The 22128-nt window shown below is 49.5% G+C and overlaps 1 protein-coding gene across 1 annotated transcript; it reads left to right on the top strand.

The window, feature by feature from the left end:
• The first annotated feature begins 4963 nt into the window (after positions 1-4963).
• Positions 4964-20330, top strand: BANF2 (BANF family member 2). Its single transcript, XM_055424667.2, has 3 exons — positions 4964-4984; positions 14300-14428; positions 20184-20330. Exons 1-3 carry the CDS (start codon positions 4964-4966, stop codon positions 20328-20330), a joined length of 297 nt encoding a protein of 98 aa, XP_055280642.2.
• Positions 20331-22128: the final 1798 nt, after the last annotated feature.

Below are 22128 nucleotides of genomic sequence, written 5' to 3'. Positions count from 1 at the left end.
GCGGGAGACCCAGGTTCGATTCCTGGGTCGGAAAGATCCCCTGGAGAAGCAAATGGCAACCCACTCCAGTATTCATGCCTGGAAAATCCCATGGGCAGAGGATCCTGGTGGGCTACGGTCCATGGGGTCCTAAAGAGTAGGACACGACTGAGCAACTTCACTTCACAGGGCTGGGGGCAGAGGCGCCCAGGAAGGAAGGGTGGGAGGCTTGTATGCTTGCTCAGTTATGTGTGACTCTCTGCGGCCCCATGGACTATAGCCCGCCAGGTTCCTCTGTCCATGGAATTTTTCAGGCAAGGATACTGGAGTGAGTGGCCATTTCCTACTCTAGGGGGTCTTCTTGACCTAGGGATTGAACACGCATCTCTTGCGTCTCCTGATTGGCAGATGGATTATTTACAGCTAGTGCCACCTGGGAAGCCCACAGAAGGTGGAGCTGCGTTCAGAGCAGGTGGCTGCCTGGGGCTGTCCACCTGTGGGGGTTGGGGGGGTCGGGGGAAGGAATTGGGTGTTTATCTACCTGGAGGTCCCTTCGGTGGAAGCTTCGAGCCCCAGGGGATGTGGGTGGGGCAGGGACTGCCTCTGAGAAAATTGCCTTCATGGTTCTGATTCCTCGAATTCCTATCCTGGAGCAGCAGACCTCAGCTCGTATCCCCTCCCGGCCCTTCACTGGCTCCGTGACCCTCTTTGCCTCTCTGGGCCACAGTTGCCCCATCGCTCAGAAGGGGAACAGTTCTCTAGTGCTGCCAGGTTAATTCTGAGGATTAAGTGTGACCATAGCCATGAATAGGCAGCAGGTGCCCAGCAAACGTGAGTTCCTGGGTTCTGTGTCCCTCACTCGCCCACTGTGGACACTCTGTTCCCACCCCCGGGGGAGCCCGGCTGGCACTGACGGTTTCTCCGGATAAGCAGGACACGCTGAATCCAGACTCGTGTTTGCCTCTAAGGTGACTTCTAAGTGATGGGTCATCTGTGTACTCAACCGCAATTATCTCCCCAGCCATTATTATCAGCTGGTTTCCCCTCCAGCTCCGTGGTCTGTGGCTTTCAGATGCAGAGAGGGAGGCAGAATGCTGGCCCGAGGGAGGCCAAGCCAGGAGCGAAATCCCAACCAGAAGAATTCCTGACTCTGCAGCTCACTGGGCAGCTCAGGGGCCAGAGTGTGGGCCGATGGAGGGGTTTCGGTGGAGTCAGAGGTGGGGAGAGGGCGGCTCAGAGATATGTGACAGGCACCGGTAGAATCTGACTTTCAGATAAACTACAAATAAGTTCTTTAGAGTAAGTATACCTTGTGAAATCCTTGGGTCAGGCTTATCCTACCAAGTTATTTGTTTATATGAAATTTAAATTAAACTGGGCATCTAGTGTCTTTGTTTCCTAAACCTGTCCACCCTCATCAGCGGGGCACAAACCCTTACTGATGGTTTGAGTTTGAGATCAGCCCAGCAACCATCCAGTTTTCCCTGTAGTCCGAGGGCGGTGGAGAAGGGTCATCGGCTGCCTGACAGCGCCTCTGTCTCCAGGGGCCTCACCCCAGGGCCCTGAACCCCTCAACCAGATCACCGTGACCGTATTGTTGTGAGCCTGTTGTGCTGCAGTCCATGGTGTCGCAAAGAGTTGGACACGACTGAGCAACTGCACTGAACTGTCGGTCACAAACGCACTCCACTGCACCTAGATGTTCAAAGAAAATGCACTTTGTTCTTCCGCACTGGGATCCAGGCAAACACAGGCTAGAGGGCAGTTCAGGGAAGCCGACCTGAGACCAGGATGCAGGTGCACCTGGCCCAGGGGAGGAGGGAGGAGGAGGGAAGCAGGAGGGGGAGGAGTGAGCAGGGCTGGGAGGCTGACATCGCAAGAGCCCAGGAGTGGGAGCCATGCCAATGAGCTGGTCCCGCCCCAGGACAAGGGCACCGGGCTTTGTACTCAGTGTCAGGGTCGCTGCTGCCCTCAGCCTCCCAGGCATCTCTGGGTGTGGTACATCCTCTGCGGGCAGATAACCCCGGGAGAGCCTCCACTGGGTGTTGGAGGCAGCACTTTTAGCACCTGGGCCAGTCCAGGGGATCTGGGCCTGGTGCCAACTGCACCTAAGGCATACTCTCTGTTGAAGTTCGGGCTGTGTCACTTCAGTGTGAGCAGTCCACCGTCCAGGCCAGGTTAAAGGTTCTCTTTTCAGAGACAGTCTTCTTACAACTGCTCTCCGCCTCTCCAGCCTCCCGAAGGAGTTCCGGGCTATGGGGCTGGGACGACACTTACAGGTCTTGATGGCAGTGCTTGGGGGGACAGGGAGCTCCGAGTCTTCGTGGCATCTGTAGGATGATGGCCTGACCCCTGAGGTCTGCAGGGGTGACCAGCCTCTTCTGGTCTTCTAGGGATATTTTGGCACCCACTGCTATAATTTATGGCTTGGCCATTTGCCCTAGTTGTTAGGTCCTGATCCTGGGACTGCTTCATCCTGACGCCAGGCTTTGGCTCATCCATCAGCCCTTATGGGATCCTCTCCCTGGTGCTCAGGCTCACCTACCCAGCCCTTGCCCTTGGCTGCTGCACCCCTGCCCTGACCCCTGGGAGCGTCCTGTTCTCATCATCTCCTGGGAAGCCCAGTGAAGCAGGCCACTGGGTCTCATGCATTATCACCAGGGCCCAGCGAGTGAGCCAGAACTTTCCCTCTGGAATCCAATGTGTCTGCCCACTTTGAGAATTTTGTCCCTTATGGCCTGCTTCTCAAACCCTGTTTCCTCTGGTGGGTAATGGGGTGAGCTCACTTTTTCCTCTTTCTAGAATCTTCTTCCATCTGGGGAAGCTCCTCCCAAGACAGCATTGCTTGCCCCCTCCTCTCTGGGGTTATAGTGGCAGTGAGAGGAGAAATCTGAAAGCTCTATCCATAAGGGGGTGTAAATTAAGAAGTTAAAACAATGTATCTGTTACAGGACACCCATGTTCATAGCAGAATTATCCACAATGGCTTGAAGGTGGAATCAACCCAGAAGTCCATCAATTGGTGAATGATTCTAAAATGTGGTCTAAAATATTTCACACAATGAAATATTATGATTCAGTGTTAAATTGTAACACATGATACATCATGTGTGCAAGCATGCTAAGTCACTTTAGTCGTGTCCAACTCTTTGCAACCCCATGGACTGTAGGCCACCAGGCTCCTCCGTCTATGGGATTCTCCAGGCAAGAATACTGGAGTGGGTTGCCAGGCCCTCTTCCAGGGGATCTTTCTGACCTAGGTATGGAGACTCTTATGTCTCCATTGGCAGGTGGGTTCTTTACCACTAGAGCCACCTGGGAAACCCAAATAGATGAACTTAAGGACATTAGTTGAGTTGAGTTCAGTTGCTCAGTTGTGTCCAACTCTTTTTGACCCCATGGACTGCAGCATTCCAGGCCTCCCTATCTATTACCAATTCCTAGAGCTTGCTCAAACTCATGTCCATCGAGTTGGTGATGCCATCCAACTATCTCATCCTCTGTTGTCCCCTTCTCCTCCTGCCTTCAATCTTTCCCAGCTTCAGGGTGTTTTCAAAAGAATCAGTTCTTCACATCAAGTGGCCAAAGTACTGGAGTTTCAGCTTTAGCATCAGACCTTCCAATGAATATTCAGGACTGATTTCCTTTAGGATTGACTGGTTTATCTCCTTGCTATCCAAGGGACTCTCAAGAGTCTTCTCCAACACCATTGTTCAAAAGCATCAGTTCTTTGGCCCTCAACTTTCTTATAGTCCAGCTCTCACATCCATACATGACTACTGGAAAAGCCATAGCTTTGACTAGATGGACCTTTGTAGGCAGTAAGGATATTATGCTAAGTGAATTAAGGCAGCCACAAATACTGTTCAATTCCACTTCTGTGAGGTCCCTAGAGTAGTCACATTCTTAGAGACAGAAACTAACATGGTGGTTGCCAGGGCCCAGGAGCTGTTGTTTAATGGATATGAAAAAGATTTGAGAATGGATCACACAACAATGTGAATACACTTAACACCACATAATTGTACACTTGAAAATTGGCTAGGATGGTAAATTTTACTTTTTTTTTTTAACCATAATTAAAAATTAAAAGTGAAGGAAAAAAGGCAGCTGTAACCAAAGCAGATGTCTTGTCCATAGAGGGTAGCTAATATACTCATCTATTCCTTCAGTTCAGTTCAGTTCAGTTCAGTCGCTCAGTCGTGTCCGACTCTTTGCGACCCCATGAATCACAGCACGCCAGGCCTCCCTGTCCATCACCAACTCCCGGAGTTCACTCAAACTCATGCCATCGAGTCGGTGGGTGATGCTTTTTTATTAGATCATCCCTGGATCCTTTGCAGAGAACAGGCCCCCAAAGAAGAGGAAATATTTTCATGAAAGAAACGTGTAGCCAGGAACAGGCCCATCTAGAACCACCCCCAGACAAAGGCTGTGTGGTAGACAGGATTTCAAAGGGGCAAGTATTTTTAGGGAAAGGGGTTAGGAGGTTGAGAGTCATGGACAAGAGAGGTGATGTCTGGGTGAGCCAGGGAGATAGGTTCCTTCTCCAGGGGACCATCGCAGGTGGTCTGGGCTGCAGGCAGTGATCTTAGCTCAGGGTCTGTAAAGCCTTTCTCATAACCGCTGGGGGTAGAAGTTTTGGGGGATTCAGATTTTTTTTTTGGATTTTAGAAAAGCAATACAGTGCCTATTCTGTGCATCTGAGACCGTTCTCAGTGGAGTCTGGCTCAGTACCCTGTAAACAAAGCCATTAATATGCCTGTGGCAAAATGTATAAATATTCACACTAAGTGGCATAATAAAGACTATAAATAGCCTCATGTCAGTTCAGACTAGGTTTTGCTGCCAAGAAGTTTAACAAAAAAAAAAAATCTGGTTTCCAGAGCTTTTTGGATTTGGGATTTAAAAATGGCAGAATAGGGATTGGAAACCTGTGTGAATTCCGTATCATCCGCAGACTGTAAATTAACAAAGACACACCATGTTGGAAGGAACCAGAATGGTGTGTTCCAGCGAACCCAACATTCTGATTTTATAAATATGAAATGAAAGTTTCTTGCCCAGGGTCGCACTGCTGGTCATGGGCAGAGCTGGGCTGAGACACTCAAGTAAGTCTCTGACACCCAACCAGCCTGCCCAGCATGAGGCTAGCCATGGCTTTCAGACCCAGATTGCCTTTGGAGTGGGGTCTGCAATCCATGGAGCCAACCCTCCTCCTTTCTAGTTCCTTTAAGAGGGGCCTTCTTGCCTTGGGGAACAACCTCCCTTGTTGCTGTGTTCACCTGGTTACACCTCCCGTTGGGCCAGTCAAGTTTCCTCTGGGCAAGGCACCTACAGGAGGACTTGTCCTCTAGGTCCATAGACCGCTCACAGAGCCTTACATACAGATGGTGCTCAGTAAAGACCTGCAAAATCATTGACGTTATTTGGGTATGCATCAGGGGTAGACCTATCCAGAGAAAGAGCTATAATTAAAAGATCATGTGTAAGACAGCCACCAAAGATATTTGCTATTGTAGAATTGGAGCTAAGGGCGAGGAAGGGAAATATTACCTTTGTTTTTACTTTTTTTTTAAGATTTGTTTTTGACCTGCACCCTTTTTAAAGTCTTTATTGAATCTGTTACAACATTGCTTCAGTTACAATATTGCTTCTGCTGTTTGTTCTGTTTTTTTGGCCCCAAAGCATGTGGGATCTTAGCCCCCCAAGCAGGGATTGAACCCACAACCCCTGCATTTGAAGGTGAAGTCTTAACCACTGAACTGCCAGGGAAGTTCCTCACCATTATTTTAGAAAGATGAGCATTAATGGTCATTGAAAATGATCTTTCCATCCCTGATGCCTAATTCATGGGACTGATTCTGCCCTAAGACTGGGCAGAATGAAGATGCTTTCATACCTATAGTAGTACATAGCACATAGTAAAGTGAAACAGTGAAAGTGCTAGTCGCTCAGTCGTATCCAACTCTTTTGCAATCCCATAGACTACAGCCCGCCAGGCTCCTCTGTCTGTGGAATTCTCCAGACAAGAATACTGGAGTGGGTAGCATTCCTGTCTCCGGGGGATCTTCCTGACCCAGGGATGGAACCCAGGTCTCCTGCATTGCGGGCAGATTCCTTACCATCTGAACCACCAGGGAAGCCCCAGTGCACCACAAATGCTTGTTGAATGAGTGAGTGAAGGAATTAACACCAGAGGGTGAATTTAGTTAGGACTCTTTGCTGCTGCTGCTAAGTCGCTTCAGTTGTGTCCGACTCTGTGCGACCCCAGAGATGGCAGCCCACCAGGCTCCCCTGTCCCTGGGTTTCTCCAGGCAAGAACACTGGAGTGGGTTGCCATTTCCTTCTCCAATGTGTGAAAGTGAAAAGTGAAAGTGAAGTCGCTCAGTTGTCTCTGATTCTGTGCTAACAAAGCGCAAATTCAACTTAAACTAATTAAACAAAAGTGGAAAATATTGCCCGATGTAGTTAAAAAGTCAAGGGGCTCCTGCCTTTAGGCATGGCTAGATGCAGGCCTGCAAATGATTACTGGGGAATCTCTCTCCTTATCTCAGATCTGACTTTCCTATATGTCATCCTCCGTCAAGGGAAAGTTCTTGAGAGCAGGTGATGGCAGAGATGGTTCCAGCAGTTCTGGTGTGACATTCTACCAGCTGAGTAATCCTTGCAGAATGAGGAAGCTTCTTTACCAGCAATTCAAAAAGAAGTCCTGGACTTGGCTCTGGCTAGGGAATGCACTCATCTATGAACCAGTCCCTGTGGCCAAAGTGATCACTAGTTTCATTGGCTGCTGTGCTTTGAGGACATAGGGATGGATCCTGAATTTATCCATAAATCTGCTTAATTTAGGAACTACTTATGTTCTCCATAACTTTCAGGCGTTGCACAGCTTTTTGATAAACAGTGTAAGAGCTTTTGATTTGAGTTTTTAAGTGAAGGTAGAGGCAATTCCCTGGAGAAGGTAATGGCACCCCACTCCAGTACTCTTGCCTGGAAAATCCCATGGGCGGAGGAGCCTGGTAGGCTGCTGTCCATGGGGTCACGAAGAGTTGGATACAACTGAGTGACTTCACTTTCACTTTTCACTTTCATGCGTTGGAAAAGGAAATGGCAACCCACTCCAGTGTTCTTGCCTGGAGAATCCCAGGGACGGGGAAGCCTTGTGGGCTGCAGTCTATGGGGTCGCACAGAGTTAGACACCACTGAAGTGTTAGCAGCAGCAGCAGAGGCAATTCCCTGGTAGTCCAGGGATTAAGACTCTGCGTTTCCACTGCAGGGGGCACAGTTTCAATCCCTGGTTAGGGAACTAAGATCCCGCAAGCCATGCAACCGAAAAATAAATAAATAAACATAGAAAGAGAAAATGGAGGCATTGAGTAAAAGAAGCAAACAAGATATGTATGAAGAGGGGAGGTTTTATTCCATGCTAGCTTCTCTAGTTGATGTTTTGTTTAGTTGCTAAGTCATGTCTGACTCTTGTGTGACCCTATGGACTGTAGCCCACCAGGCTCCTCTGTTGATGGGATTTCCTAGGCAGAATACTGGAGAAGGTTGCCATTTCCTTCTCCAGGGGAAATTCCCGATCCAGGGATTGATCGTGTCTCCTTCTTGGCATGCAGGTTCTTTACCACTGAGCCACCAAGGAAGCCTGTTCCTGCCTGTGTCCTCCCCAAATACTTTTATTCAAAATAAAGTCATTGGAAAGAACAACCTGTAACACAGGAGTCTTTGATAGTACGGGGTTTTGTTAAGGCATTTGTAGTGTTTTGTCACATGACCATCTAGCTCTTAATCAGACCCTACTGGAGCCTCCACTCCCGACCTCCCCGCCCCGACCCCTCCCCACTGCCCAGAAATACCACTGACTAGAAGGGGATGCTCTTCTGGGGACCAGAGCCAGCCGTGCTCCGCTGGGTGCATGGTCTCGAGCTGGCTGCATGCATTTTGGGGCCTCTGTGTTCTCATGAGTGAGATGAGGGGTTTAGGCTGGAGAAGAGAGGGACCGGGGGCAGCACCAGGGGACCAGGCCATGGATCCGTGTTTGGGGCAGGTGTTGGTATTCTCGGCTTGTTCCCAAGTCAACAGAGTAATTTTGCCTTGATTTATTTTATATTAAAAGGATTCTAGGTAAAATTTCCTTTGAAGTAAAGATCCCCCCCTTTTTTAAGTTTGAAAAAGGAGGGGTAGGTCATTATTGAGATCTGGAATTCTCTGACATCAGAGCCATCAGTGAAAGTCACTCAGTCATGTCCAAGTCTTTGTGATCCCATGGACTGTAGCCAGCCAGGCTCCTCTGTCCATGGAATTCTCCAGGCAAGAATGCTGGAGTGGGTAGCCACCCCTGTCTCCAGGGATCCCCTATCCGGACCCAGGGATCGAACCTGGGTCTCCTGCATTGCAAGTGATTCTTCAGCATTTGAGCCACTGGGGAAGCCCTTCAAAGCTGTCAGGGTCACAGTTGAATCATCCTGTTGATGCCTAATGAGGATATGATGTCTGGTGGCCAGGGCCGGGTGTAGACACTGCCATCGTGTTGTCGCTCTTAGGCCGTCTAGCGACACAGATGATCAGAGACCTTGGCAAAGCCTCTTAGCTGGAACCCCATCCTCCTAGAAAATCTGCTTATAATTTTATGAGAAAGAAGCCAATGAGAAAGGCAGCAGTGGTTCTCAAACTTTGCAGCATACTGAATCAGAACTGTACATGGAACAACAGACTGGTTCCAAATAGGAAAAGGAGTACATCAAGGCTGTATATTGTCACCTTGCTTATTTAACTTATATTCAGAGTACATCATGAGGAACGCTGGGCTGGAAGAAGCACAAGCTGGAATCAAGATTGCTGGGAGAAATATCAATAACCTCAGATATGCAGATGACACCACCCTTATGGCAGAGAGTGAAGAGGAACTAGAAAGCCTCTTGAGGAAAGTGAAAGAGGAGAGTGAAAAGGTTGGCTTGAAGCTCAACATTCAGAAAACAAAGATCATGGCATCTGGTCCCATCACTTCATGGGAAATAGATGGGGAAACAGTGGAAACAGTGTCAGACTTTATTTTTTGGGGCTCCAAAATCACTGTGGATGTTGATTGCAGCCATGAAATTAAAAGACACTTACTCCTTGGAAGGAAAGTTATGACCAACCTAGATAGTATATTAAAAAGCAGAGACATTACTTTGCCAACGAAGGTCCATCTAGTCAAGGCTATGGTTTTTCCCGTGGTCATGTATGGATGTGAGAGTTGGACTGTGAAGAAAGCTGATCACCGAAGAACTGATGCTTTTAAACTGTGGCTTTGGAGAAGACTCTTGAGAGTCCCTTGGACTGCAAGGAGATCCAACCAGTCCATTCTAAAGGAGATCAGTCCTGGGTGTTCATTAGAAGGACTGACGCTAAAGTTGAAACTGCAATATTTTGGCCACCTCATGCAACGAGTTGACTCACTGGAAAAGACTCTGATGCTAGGAAAGGTTGGGGGTGGGAGGAGAAGGGGACGACGGAGAATGAGATGGCTGGATGGCATCACCGACTTGATGGACATGAGTTGAGTGAACTCCGGGAGTTGGTGATGGACAGGGAGGCCTGGCATGCTGTGATTCATGGGGTCCAAAGAGTCGGACACAACTGAGCGACTGAACTGAACTGAAATCACCTGGGGAGTTTTTAAAAATTCCAACATTCAGGGTACACTTTATGCTAATTAGTTCAAACACAGAAGGAGGGAGCATCAGTAATGTGTCAATTTCCCAATGTCATCTAATGTGCTGTCATGTTTAAGAATAAATGCCATTGGTATAGCCAATATTGGAGACAGGATGATGGTTCTTCAAAATATTAGACATAAAATCACCATGGAATCCAAAACTCCCACTTCTGGGGACATACCCAAAAGAACTAAAGCAGGGTCTTGAGATGCTTGTATACCCTTATTCATAGCAGCATTATTCACAATAGCCAAAAAGCAGAAACAACCCAAGTGCCCATCAATGGGCACACCCCACTTGCACATGAAATAAAACTTGAACAGACCCCCCCCCACCGTAAAAACGAATTTCAGTTTTGCAAGATAAGAGACTTCTGGAGATCGGCCACACAACAACATAAACATACCTAACCCTACTGAACTGTACCCTTAAAAATGGTTGAGATGGTAAATTTTATGCTTTGTGTATTTTGCCACAATTATACATAAAATAACATGAAAGGAATAAGTGTCATCACGTCATGCCTTGCTGCTCAGTGTGATGTGTGCGCCCCTGTATCAACACCTTCCAGGAACCAGTTAGAGATACAGCATCTCATATCCACCCCAGACCTTCTGCATCCAAACCTGTAATTCTCAACAAGACCCCCCATGTGACTGGTGTGTACCTTAGTTGGTGTGACTATTAGTCCAGGGTTTAGAATATGGAGCCGACAAGGTCATTCGTCTACCTGGGTCCCACCTCCTCCCCCTCTACTTCCTGGAGAACCCAGCATTCTCCAAGGGACCACATGCTCGGGAGGCTGACCTCATCCCCCTCTTGGGGTCCGCCTCCCCTGGCCAGTAAGTGGTTCAGGGCTGGCATGTGGTCTGGTTCTGGCCAACAACAGGAAGGGAAGTTCTGCTGCAGAGGTGCTATGGACATCCAAGCAGACATGGCCCCTCCTTCCTCTGGATTCTCTCATGTCAGGATGGGTCCCAAGCAAGTTCTGTAGGCATCCTGGGACCTTGGGGGCAAGATAGCCTAGTTCTTGAGAAATGGAGCCTGGGTCCACCTCACCGTGGGTTTCTTGTTTATGAGATTAGAAATGTACTTATTGCTTAAGACCGTTCGAGCCAGGGTTCTCTGCTCCTTGTAGCCCAGGGTTCCTCAGCCTCGATGTTGTGGACGTTTGGGGCTGGATGATCCTTTGTTGTGGACAGGCTGCTGCAAGCGTTACAGGGTGTGTGGCAGCAACCTTGACCTCTACCATCGGATGCTGACCTCCACTGTCAGAGTCCAGTGGCGCCTCCCCCCTCAGGAGTGACAGTGTGTCTCCAGACATTGCCAAGTGTTGGTCGAGGAGACAGTTCACCCCCAGTTAAGAACCCCTGTCGCAGACAAAGGCTCCCTAACAAATGCAAAGACGTTTTCTCAGTGAGCCTGGGGAGGGTGAATACCACCACCTATGCGCCAGTGTCTTGAGGATCAAAGTGGAATCAGGTGTGCAAGAAAAGCAAACACACAGGTGCTGCTCCTCACTGGCTCTTTGATGCCGCTGGGGCTCTGATAACAATGTTGTACTTTCCATGTATTCTTTAAATAGGCAGAGATGTTTAACTTAACAGATGGCCAGTGCAGACAGCGAGTGGAATTTTCCCTGGGCAAAGTGGCTGACCCGGCCTCCACTCTCGGGCTCCTCCTCCCACTCGGAAATCCTGTGTCTTTCTGCCCTCAAATGAGAAGGACAGCAACCCTTGTGGAGCAAAGCAGCAGGTTCTGGTGGGCCCACTTCACCCTGTGTGGAGACCTGATCCCTGGAAATCTGATGGGGTACTCAGGATGCTGGCTACCTCTGCATTCTCACTGAGACCCCAGGAGGCTCACATTCAGGGGAAGGTGGCCCATTGGAAAATGCAGAGGGATGAAAATGCAGTTTTGCTAGGAGAGGGCCTTACTATCTGTGACCTGAGCATGTCCTGCTGAGTTAGGAAGGGTGATGTAACCAACTAAAGTTAGAACACGAGGGACAAGTCAGGTGACTCAGCAAGAGAAAGGATGGGGGGCCCAGAAGAACATTGCCCCCGTTCCCAAGTCTCTCCTAAGCAATCTTGTCTGAAGGAGGTCATGCTTGATAATTGGGGCACTTGCCTTCCTGTGAAGATGCCCCCTGGGATGCAGTGGGGTGAGGAGGAAATCTGGGGTGCCTCCCCACCTCAGAGATGTGGTCAGATGCCACGAGTCTGAGCAGCAGAATAGCAGGCAAGGCACAGATCGAGGATATAGACCTGTCAAGACCTCCACCTCAACCACCAGCCACGGCTTTGGATAGAAGAAACCCAGTTAATGAAGCAGAGAAGGCAATGGCAGCTCACACCAGTACTCTTGCCTGGAGAATCCCATGGACGGAGAAGCCTGGTAGGCTGCAGTCCATGGGGTCGCTAAGAGTTGGACACGACTGAGCAACTTCACTTTCACTTTTCACTTTCATGCATTGGAGAAGGACATGGCAACCCACTCCAGTGTTCTTGCCTGGAGAATCCCAGGGACGGGGGAGCCTGGTGGGCTGCCGTCTATGGGGTTGCACAGAGTCGGACACGACTGAAGTGACTTAGCAGTAGCAGCAGCAGTTAATGAAGGGGGCTGAGATGCCAAAGGAAGTGGCCAACTTGTGACCTCAGATGGCCTGTCCCTCAGGCCAGTCTCTGAGCTCGCACCCACAGAAGCAGAGTGCTACAGCAGTGGCTCTCCTTTGGCGGCATCGACCCCAAGCCCACCAGGCAGTGGACACGGGAGATCCACCAACATCCAAAACTGGGGGCTGCCATCTTGTCTGATGGAGGACCTGCCTTTACTGTCAGGGCAAGCAACCTCCAGTATCATAGGTGCTGTTGACCAATGGCAATGGAGTATGTTTCCCATCTTCTCCTTCTCCAAAGGGAGAATTCTCCCCTAGAAAATCTTTGGTGCAGATAGCCTGGTTTTCCCCAACATTGCTGACTATGGTTGATGACTGTGAACTTCAGAACTTAGTTCATAGATTACCAACCTGTGAGTAGATGCGTCCAGACATGATGGGGAGTCTGATGCATCTCCCAGAAAATATGACCTCGAATCTGAATGCAGCAGCTGAATGAACCAGGGGTTTCACCCTTTGGGGGAGCGGTGAGTCTATTTAAATACCTAAGTGCGGGTATTTCTGATGCTTATGTAAGGGAAAGTTAGGGCACCAACATAAGTTTATCAAAGGGGTGGATCCTATGGGACATTATGGTTACAGCCTTCACACCACCTGCCCCTCTATCCATAATAATCCTGATTTTGTGTAGGTAGCAACCCACTCCAGTATTCTTGCCTAGAGAATCCCTTGGACAGAGGAGCCTGATGGGCTACTGTCCATGGGGTCGCACAGAGTCGGACACGACTGAAGCGACTCAGCATGCCTGCATGCATTGGAGAAAAAAATGGCAACCCACTCCAGTATTCTTGCCTGGAGAATCCCAGGGACAGAGGAGCCTGGTGGGCTGTCATCTATGGGGTCGCACAGAGTCGGACACGACTGAAGCGACTTAGCAGCAGCAGTAGCAGCAGCAGCAGCAGCTTTACTTGAACTCACAGCTCACAGCTTTACTTGAACTCACAGCTCACAGCTTTACTTGAACTCACAGCTCACAACTTTACTTGAACTCACAGCTCATACAGCTCATAAAGCTGACTCCACCCCCAGATCTAGGATGGGGAGTACAACTGGATGAAGCTTGTTTGGAACTCCTAAGAAACACGTCCCCTCTCTTTTGAAACTTCTTTTGGAGCAGAGATGTTGGTGGGGATGATGAGAATCTGAGTGCTGGAGCAGCCATTTCACCATCATGAGGGGAACCAACCCCAACTGAAACCAAGTTGAAAAACTCAGAGATATGGATCCACAATCCTGATTGTACCAGACCCAATCTCACTCTTGGGCTTCTGACTTATATAATGTCTCTTTTAATATTTGAGCCAGTTAAAGTTTTCTGTTCCTTGCAACCAAACAACCAGCTATTATAGAGTGTGGTAAAGGCTAAAATAAAAATATGAAAAAAATGTTGGAGAACATAGATTAATTAGCTCAGAGAAGCAAGCTGTTTCTTCAAGCATTTAGGGTGGGAAGGTTGGAAAGGAACCCAGCAGAACTCTTAGCATCAGGGGTCCCTGACCTCCGGGATCTAATGCCTGATGATCTGAGGTGGAGCTGATGTAATAATAATAGAAATAAAGTGCACAATAAATGTAATGCCCTTGAATCATCTCGAAAACATCCCCCTTCCTCCCCCAGTCTGTGGAAAAATTGTCTTCCATGAAACTGGTCCCTGGTGCCAACCAGGTTGGGGACCCCTGCTTAGCATCCAGCCCACCCTTTTCATGGGGAGTTACTGGGCTCATCTAAGGCCATTGCTACCCCTCTCTTAGTCCACACAGGTGGGAATGGATATGGAAAGGCTTGTGAGCAGGGCATTGCCCCCGGCATCTAAAAATTTCCAGTAAACACTGGATGGTGAGAGGACGCCCACCATTACTGGCCCCAGACCCCCGCCCTCAGAAGTCTGAGGGTGTTCCCCAGCCTCCTAACGCCCCTGCCCCCACTGCTTTTACAGGACATGGACCACATGTCTCCCAGGCTGAGAGCTTTCCTCTCTGAACCCATCGGGGAAAAGGATGTTGCCTGGGTGGATGGGATCAGCCATGAGCTGGCGATCAACTTGGTCACCAAAGGTTTCAACAAGGTAATCCCTCTTTTCCTGTTTCTCCACCTTCTCCTCCTGACCCATCTCCCCCAATCCTGGCCAGGTGGCAGCGGCTGCCACGTGTCCCTGCCAGCAGCCATCAGAGAGCAGAGCTGCTACTTGGCTGAGTGCCACAGGCTTCACCGTCACTGACCCGTGTGCTTGGGCAGCCGCCAGGGTCCGTAGAAGATGCACAAACTGTATCACTGTGGCTCAGAGCAGCTGGGCTGTGCAAGGTTCACATGGCATTCACACACCCAGGGGTGGACAGAGGCAAGCCGGCCACAGAGTCTAGGGCCAAGATGTCAGGATGGGTGACCTGGGTGATCTCCCCACTCCCCTTGAAGAAATTCGAGTTGGAGGGGCGGGTCCCTCGCCTCCTATTAGGCCTTTGCAGGTGGAGTAATAGCAGCCTGGCGTCTACACCAGAGTAAGAGGAAGTGAGTTGTTGTAAGATGTCACTAGCTGTCCAGGTATGGCCTTGAGGACGGCCGATGCAATCAGAAAGGTCTATGTACGAATAACTGTTTCTATGATGCTGTTACAAGGCTGTGTGAGCCTTAGGAAGGACTGGGAGCTCTTCCCAGAGAAAGTGGGCAGGCAGGAATCCACAGGCTCTCGGTTGACAGAGGCCCCACCAGCAGGGCCGCGGCTGGTCATTCCCTTTAGCTCTGAAAGTCGGTCCATGGCCAGGACAGGAATGGGCTGCAGAGACACCCAGGGACACTGGCGCCACTGTGTGTGTGCCAAACAGTGTGGTTTGCACCAGCCCATATGCATGGCTGTGTCCAGGGACAGCTGGACGGCTGGTTCTGTAGTTTTCTGATTGACACGCGGCCCTGAGCCATTCGTTAAACACTCTGAACGTTACCCCAGTCTACCACAATTTAATGTCTGGTAGATGGGATTGTCAGGATGGTGGAGAGAGGTAAATTTGCTTCTTTTCTTCCAGATAAAGGTGGGAAAGGCATTTGGGAGCAGGAATCCATTCCGTTCCGTTCCGTCCCTCAGTCATGTCCGACTCTTTGCGACCCCATGGACTGTAGCCTACCAGGCTTCTCCGTCCATGGGATTCTCCAGGCAAGAATACTGGAGTGGGTTACCGTTTCCTTCTCCAGGGGATCTTCCTGACCCAGGGATCGAACCCAGGTCTCCCGCATTGGAGGCAGATGCTTTAAGCTCTGAGCCACCAGGGAAGCCCGGGAGCAGGAATAAAAGCAGGCAAATCTGACTAGGGGAGACATTTGAAATTATAAGTTATTTTTTAGAAGAAATTATTATCCCTTTGACTTTTCTATCGTGGTGTATCACAACCACACTGATGTGATGGCTCAGCTCAGTGAGTTTTCACAGTGACACACATGCACAGCCCCACCACCCTCATCCAGTGATCAGGCGCCTCCACAATTCCATACAGTTGCCGTGTGTCTTCCAGGTCAATGCCACCTCCCTACTCCCACAAGTAACTGCTATTCCGGCTTCTACCACCATTGGTTTAATGTCTCCGTAATTGTGAGGTTTTGTTCTTGTTCAGCCATACTTGGTTCAAAAAATATTTAAATTTACATGTGGTAAATTTCACCCTTTTTAGTCCCCAGCTCTGTAATTTTTGACAAATGCTCGCAGTTGTGTAGCCATGACCACAATCAAGACCTGGAGCAATCCCATCGCGTTAAAATATTTCCCCTTAGCTTTCACATTTCTCACCCTCAGCCCCTGGCAACTACAGATTTGTTTTCTGTCCCTATTGTTTTGCCTTTTCCAACTTGTTTCAATTGAGATAGATCAAGATGACAGGCATATTAAAGACAAAGGAATGAATGAATAATGGGGAATTTCCAGGTATCTGAGAACTTGATACACAGAGTTAGGGCTACAGGGAAGACGGAACTGGCTAGGTCTCTGGAGACCTGCTCCTCTGTGTCCCCGACCTCCTGGCTGGCTATGACCACCTCTCCACATCTACTCATTGCAAGGACCACTGATTCCAGGCACTAACGCCAGGGGTTTCACCTTCTGCCTTAGTTTTGAGCCCCTCGTCCAGCCATGAATGAGATGAGAGGTTGCTATTCACTTTACAAAGGAGGAAACAGAGGCCCTGGAGACTGAGTGCCTTGATCAAGGTCCCGAGTGAGGACAGAATAGCCATGGATTATTTCATCAAAAACCACACAAGAAGATTGCTGCCAGGAAGTTATCCCAGCAGGGAGGGGGTTTATGCTGGGATTTGGTGGTGAGACCCTGTATCACCTCCTTGAGCCTGGCTGAGCCTCTAAGAGGATCCAGGAGGTGACCCCAATGTAGCATCTATAAGATGAGCAGGTGCTTCGGTGGGGGAGGCAGGTCTGTGGGTGGGGCCACATGTCTGTATAGGGGAGGGGGCTGTGGGCAGCCAGCTCAGATGCAGCAGCAGAAAGTCAGACTCCTGCAGTGCTTTCCACAGGCTTGATCTTTTTAGATCAGTTTTAGGTTCACAGCAAAATAGAGCAGAAAGTTCAGAGTGGTTCCAAATACCCCTGTGCCCATCCAGCCTCCCCCACCATCAGCATCCCCTTTGGAGTGGTAGCTTTGTTACAGGAGAACCTACATGGACATGAATTCTCCCAGGTACACAGTTCCCATCAGGGCTCACTCTGTATCATATGTTCTATGGGTTTGGACACATGTGTGATGACCTGTATCCACCATGAAATGAAAGAGTTGCTCAGCCGTGTCCGACTCTTTGTAAGCCTAGGGACTGTAGCCTGCCAGGCTCCTCTGTCCATGGAATTCTCCAGACAGCAATACTGAAGAGTGTTGCCAGTCCCTTCTTCAGGGGATCTTCTGGACCCAGGAGTCAAACCCAGGTCACCTGCATTGCCAGTGGATTCTTTACCATCTGAGCCATTGGGGAAGGCTAGTATCCACCATGGTGATGTCCTACAGAGTCATTCCTCTGCCCCACAGTCCTCTGAGCTCCTGGGTTTCTGTGTCCTGCCCACAGGAGGCCTGGGCATGGCAACCACTTCCCCAAGCTGGGGATCCCCAGGATTCCTTGGCTATGAACAGAAACCCTCTCAATTTCCACCTCTGCTCGTGGCAGCTTCCTCAGCCACGTCCCGTGTGAAAGTTGGGTCATAAAGGAGGCTGAGCAATGAAGAATTTATGCTTTCAAACTGTGATGCTGGAGAAGACTTTTAAGTCCCTTGGACTGCAAGGAGTTCAAACCAGTCAATCCTAAAGGAAATCAACCCTGAATATTCGCTGGAAAGACTGATGGTGAAGCAGAAGTTCCAACACTTTGGCCACTTGATGCAGAGTCGAATTATTGGAAAAGACTCTGATGATGGGAAAGATTGAAGGCAGGAGGAGAAGGGGGGACAGAAGATGAAATGGTTAGATAACATCACTGACTCAGTGGACATGAATTTGTGCTAACTCTGGGAGATGGTGAAGGGTAGGGGAGCCTGGCATGCTGCAGTCCTCGCGGCCGCAAAGTGTCAGATGTGACAGTGACTGAACAGCAACAGCGTAACTGTAACATTTAGTTAGAGAAAAAGTCGTCGGTCACACACCATGCCTGGTGCTGTGAAATGCGTTTACCAAGGCGCTGAGGAGCTGAGAGCCGGCAGGGAGTCAGGCAGACAGTGAGGGGCTGAGACTGCATGTCTGTGTTTGAGAAGTCTGGGTGTTCTTGTGGAGACCGAAATATTGAATGAGCGTTGACCAGGGCCATCTGCTAATTTGCCGGGCCCAGGGCAGGGTGAAGATGGGAGGCCCCTGGTGCAAGTTCAATAGGAATTTCAAGATGGCGCCAGCACAACAGGAAACCAAGTGGGGCCTCGGAGTACAGGGCCTGTGTGCCAACGTGGGTCACCTCCAGGGACCCCAACTCAAATATCACTGCTGTTGAATAAGGAATGAGCACGCAAGCTAGAGCCTGGTCCAGACCTGCTCACAATTGGGATGTGGCATTGAGGGGACAGCTTCCCTGGAGCCACCATCCCACCACGTGGGCAAAGGTTGGCGTGGGAGAAATGGTGGGAAAGTACGTCAGGGTGCCCACATCCCTTTCCCTGCAGTCTGGTTCCTGTGCTCCCAAGGAGGCAGACGGTGGCTCCCTGGGTAGGAATTCACCCTCTGGAGCCAAGAGAGAAACCAAGAGGGCTTGGTTTCTATTAAGGCCATGATGAGGGCCCATGACTCCAGCTTCCCTTGGGAGCAGAGAGAAGCAGCCTGACTTCCCCAGCTCCAGAGGCCCTCATGCCTGCAGGCTTTCTGGAAAGTTCGCCTCTGGTCCTGAGAGCCACACACTCCCTGGTATCCTGGCTGCCAAACATGGAGGGACCTGGAGACTCTGATGACCAGAGCAGCGATGGATGCCAACAGATGGCAGAGGCGCCAGGCCAGGCGGCAGACAGTCGGGTTGTGCTGGAATGGGGCCGAGGACAGGAGTCCTAACCTCCAGGGTTCTCACTGAGTCTATTCAGAGAATGGATGGGATGCAGGAAACCATGTCAGGGGTCTGGAGCCTGTTGATGAAGTTCAAAAAGGCCTGTTACTATTATCATCGAGTTCTCTTTCCTGGGACAAAGCTCTGTGTTTCCCAATCTTGCACTGCCCACATTTACTGAAGCAACGGGCTCAATCAATATTCAGTAAATGTTCATTATTTTAAAAAATTGAATTAAAAAAAAAAACCTCAGTAAAATCACCCTTGAAAAGATGAGGATACTGATAAAATAAAATGAAATGATTCTAAGCAGTTACACTACTTTTTACAAAAGATGATTAAAGTACCAGGTAAAATGACCATGAAATCCTGGCCTTTGTTTCTTTTCAGAAACTGGATCTAGTCTAAAAAAACAAAAAACAAAACTACAATTCTTGGGTATATTTTATGACTGGAATTCAGCTTTTATTTAATGTCTTTAAAAAAATTCATCACTTTAATAGTTCAAATGAAGTTTGCTTGGTTTTATGTAAGTGAAATACCCAGACGCCAGCGGGTTTTCCTGGAGAGGGCCCAGGACTTAAGGCCTGGACACTGGTTCCCATTCACTCCAGGCTGGAAAGCTGGGCACTGGATGTGGCCTTAAATCTCCAGCCTTCCCTGTTCAGTGGCTCGGCCAGGCTGTGGATCTCAGATGTCTCTTTCTCCACGTGGTCCTTTCCCCTCAGTAGGAACAGTGATGAAACTGCGTGAGAGGAATGAGAAGCTGTGGGACCAGGACTCAGAAAAACAGAGAACACCCTAGAACTTTGACTAGTGCGTTTTTCATCCATCCACAGAGACTCTTCAGGGGGGGAAGAGGGGCAAGGCTCAGCATGCTCCATACCTTGTATGTTCCTTTCATGGACGAAAAGGAGTTTGCATTTCTCCATTGGTCTCACCGGGGCTTCCCAGGTGGCTCTAGTGGTAAAGAAGATGCCTGCCAATACAGGAGACATAAGAGACGTGGGTCAATTCCTGGGTTGGAAAGATCCTCTGGAGGAGGAAATGGCAACCCACTCCAGTGTTCTTGCCTGGAGAGTCCCTTGGACAGAGGAGCCTGGCGGGCTACAGTCCAGAGGATCGCACAGAGCTGGACACGACTGAGCATGCATGCAGGCACCTCTCACCCGGGGCCAGGCTCTGGTCAGGATTGAGTCCGCTTGGCCTAGGTCAGGATTTCAGGGACAGCCACTGCCCCTTGGATCTGACCTGTGTCTGCTCCTTGGTTTTCTCGGGTGTCCTCGCAGCATAGCTGAGTACTTTCCTGTGTCCTCCCCACAGGCTTACGTCCTGTTGGGACAGTTCCTCCTGATGCACAAGAGGGAAGCCGAGTTTCAGAAGTGGCTCATCTGTTGCTGCGGAGCCACCGAGTTTGAGGCCCGGGAGTGTTCCAACTGCCTGAAGGAATGGTGCGCCTGCTTCCTGTAGACCCAGCCTGGCCCTGAGCGGCCTCCCGGAAAACAATGCCACTGCATCAACACCCAGGCTCCAAGTCGTTATTTCTCTTTTCCGCTTTATTGACACAGGTTTGTTATAAAAAGCAGCTCAAGAAAATAAAAAGAGGACAAACACAAGCACGGTGACCTCCAGATTCCGCCCAGAAACATTCGCCTTATGCCGATATCATGCCAGCTGTCCCTTAGCATACGTTTATCTCCAGGAATGGATAATTTTATTTTAAAATGGGAATTCAATTTTAAGTCAGTGTAGTAGTTATCAACTGCTGCAGAACATTGAAACCCAAAATGTAGCCTCTTAACAGGGACAATCATTTTATCTCACTCAGCTTCTGAGGGTCGGGAACTGAGAGTTGCTTGGCTGGGTGGGTCTATCTCAGGGCCCCCTGTGAGATTATAGACTGTGGGCAGGGAGCAGGTTGGCCTGGGCTGGAGAACCCACATGGCTTCTCATGTAGCTAGTGGCCTGAGACCCCGGCTGCTCTCTGAGGGGGGCCTCTCTCAGGCTTCGATGACCTGGCTTCCAGGGTCACCCAGAGCAGGTGACCCAGGAAGGAATAAGAGGGCAGGAGGCCACCACCTTTCATGACCTCAACTCTCACTCACACCACCTCACTTCTGCCTTGATTTGTTTTTAGAACCAAGTCCCTTGAGGATGTTTAATTCAAGAATTAAACTTTTCTTGAAATAGCAAATAGTTCAGATCAGTTGTTCAGTCGTGTCTGACTCTCCCTGACCCCATGAACCACAGCACGCAGGCCTCCCTGTCCATCACCAACTCCAGGAATCCACCCAAACCCATGTCCATTGAGTCGGTGATGCCACCCACCCATCTCATCCTCTGTTGTCCTCTTCTCCTCCTGCCCTCAATCTTTCCCAGCACCAGGGTCTTTTCCAGTGAGTCAGGTCTTCACATCAGATGGCCAAAGTATTCGAGTTTCAGCTTCAACATCAGTCCTTCCAATGAACACCCAGGACTGATCTCCTTTATGATGGACTGGTTAAATCTCCTTGCAGTCCAAGAGACTCTCAAGAGTATTCTCCAACACCACAGTTCAAAAGCATCAATTCTTTGGCACTCAACTTTCTTTATTGTCCAACTGTCACATCCATACAAGACCAGTGGAAAAACCATAGCCTTGACTAGACGGATCTTTGTTGGCAAAGTAATGTCTCTGCTTTTTAATATGCTGTCTAGGTTGGTCATAGCTTTTCTTCCAAGGAGTAAGCGTCTTTTAATTTCATGGCTGCAGTCACCATCTGCAATGATTTTGGAGCCCACAAAAAATAAAGTCAGCCACTGTTTCCACTATTTCCCCATCTATTTGCCATGAAGTGATGGGACTGGATGTCTAGTATGCAAACATTTTTAAGAGCATCACAGGTTTTCGAGATACAATTTACATACGGTTTAACTTGTCCTTCTCAGGTGTGTAGTCTTGTGAATGTTGACAAATGTGCTGTCCTGGCCCACCACATCTTCATCCACCCCCAGAGAGTTCCCTTTAATCACCCCTCACCCGTCTCCCGGAGAAGGCAATGGCAAGCCACTCCAGTACTCTTGCCTAGAAAATCTCATGGACAGAGGAGCCTGGTAGGCTGCAGTCCATGGGGTCACTACAAGTCAGACACGACTGAGCGACTTCACTTTCACTTTTCACTTTCACACATTGGAGAAGGAAATGGCAACCCACTCCAGTGTTCTTGCCTGGAGAATCCCAGGGACGGGGGAGCCTGGTGGGCTGCCGTCTATGGGGTCACACAGAGTC

This window comes from Moschus berezovskii, chromosome 15 (assembly GCF_049115385.1).
Source record: "Moschus berezovskii isolate FMDL1 chromosome 15, NW_MosBer_1.0, whole genome shotgun sequence".
Classification (NCBI taxonomy): Eukaryota; Metazoa; Chordata; class Mammalia; order Artiodactyla; family Moschidae; genus Moschus; species Moschus berezovskii.
The sequence above is the reverse complement of the archived record's forward strand: the minus strand, read 5'-3'. Positions and strand labels throughout refer to the sequence as shown.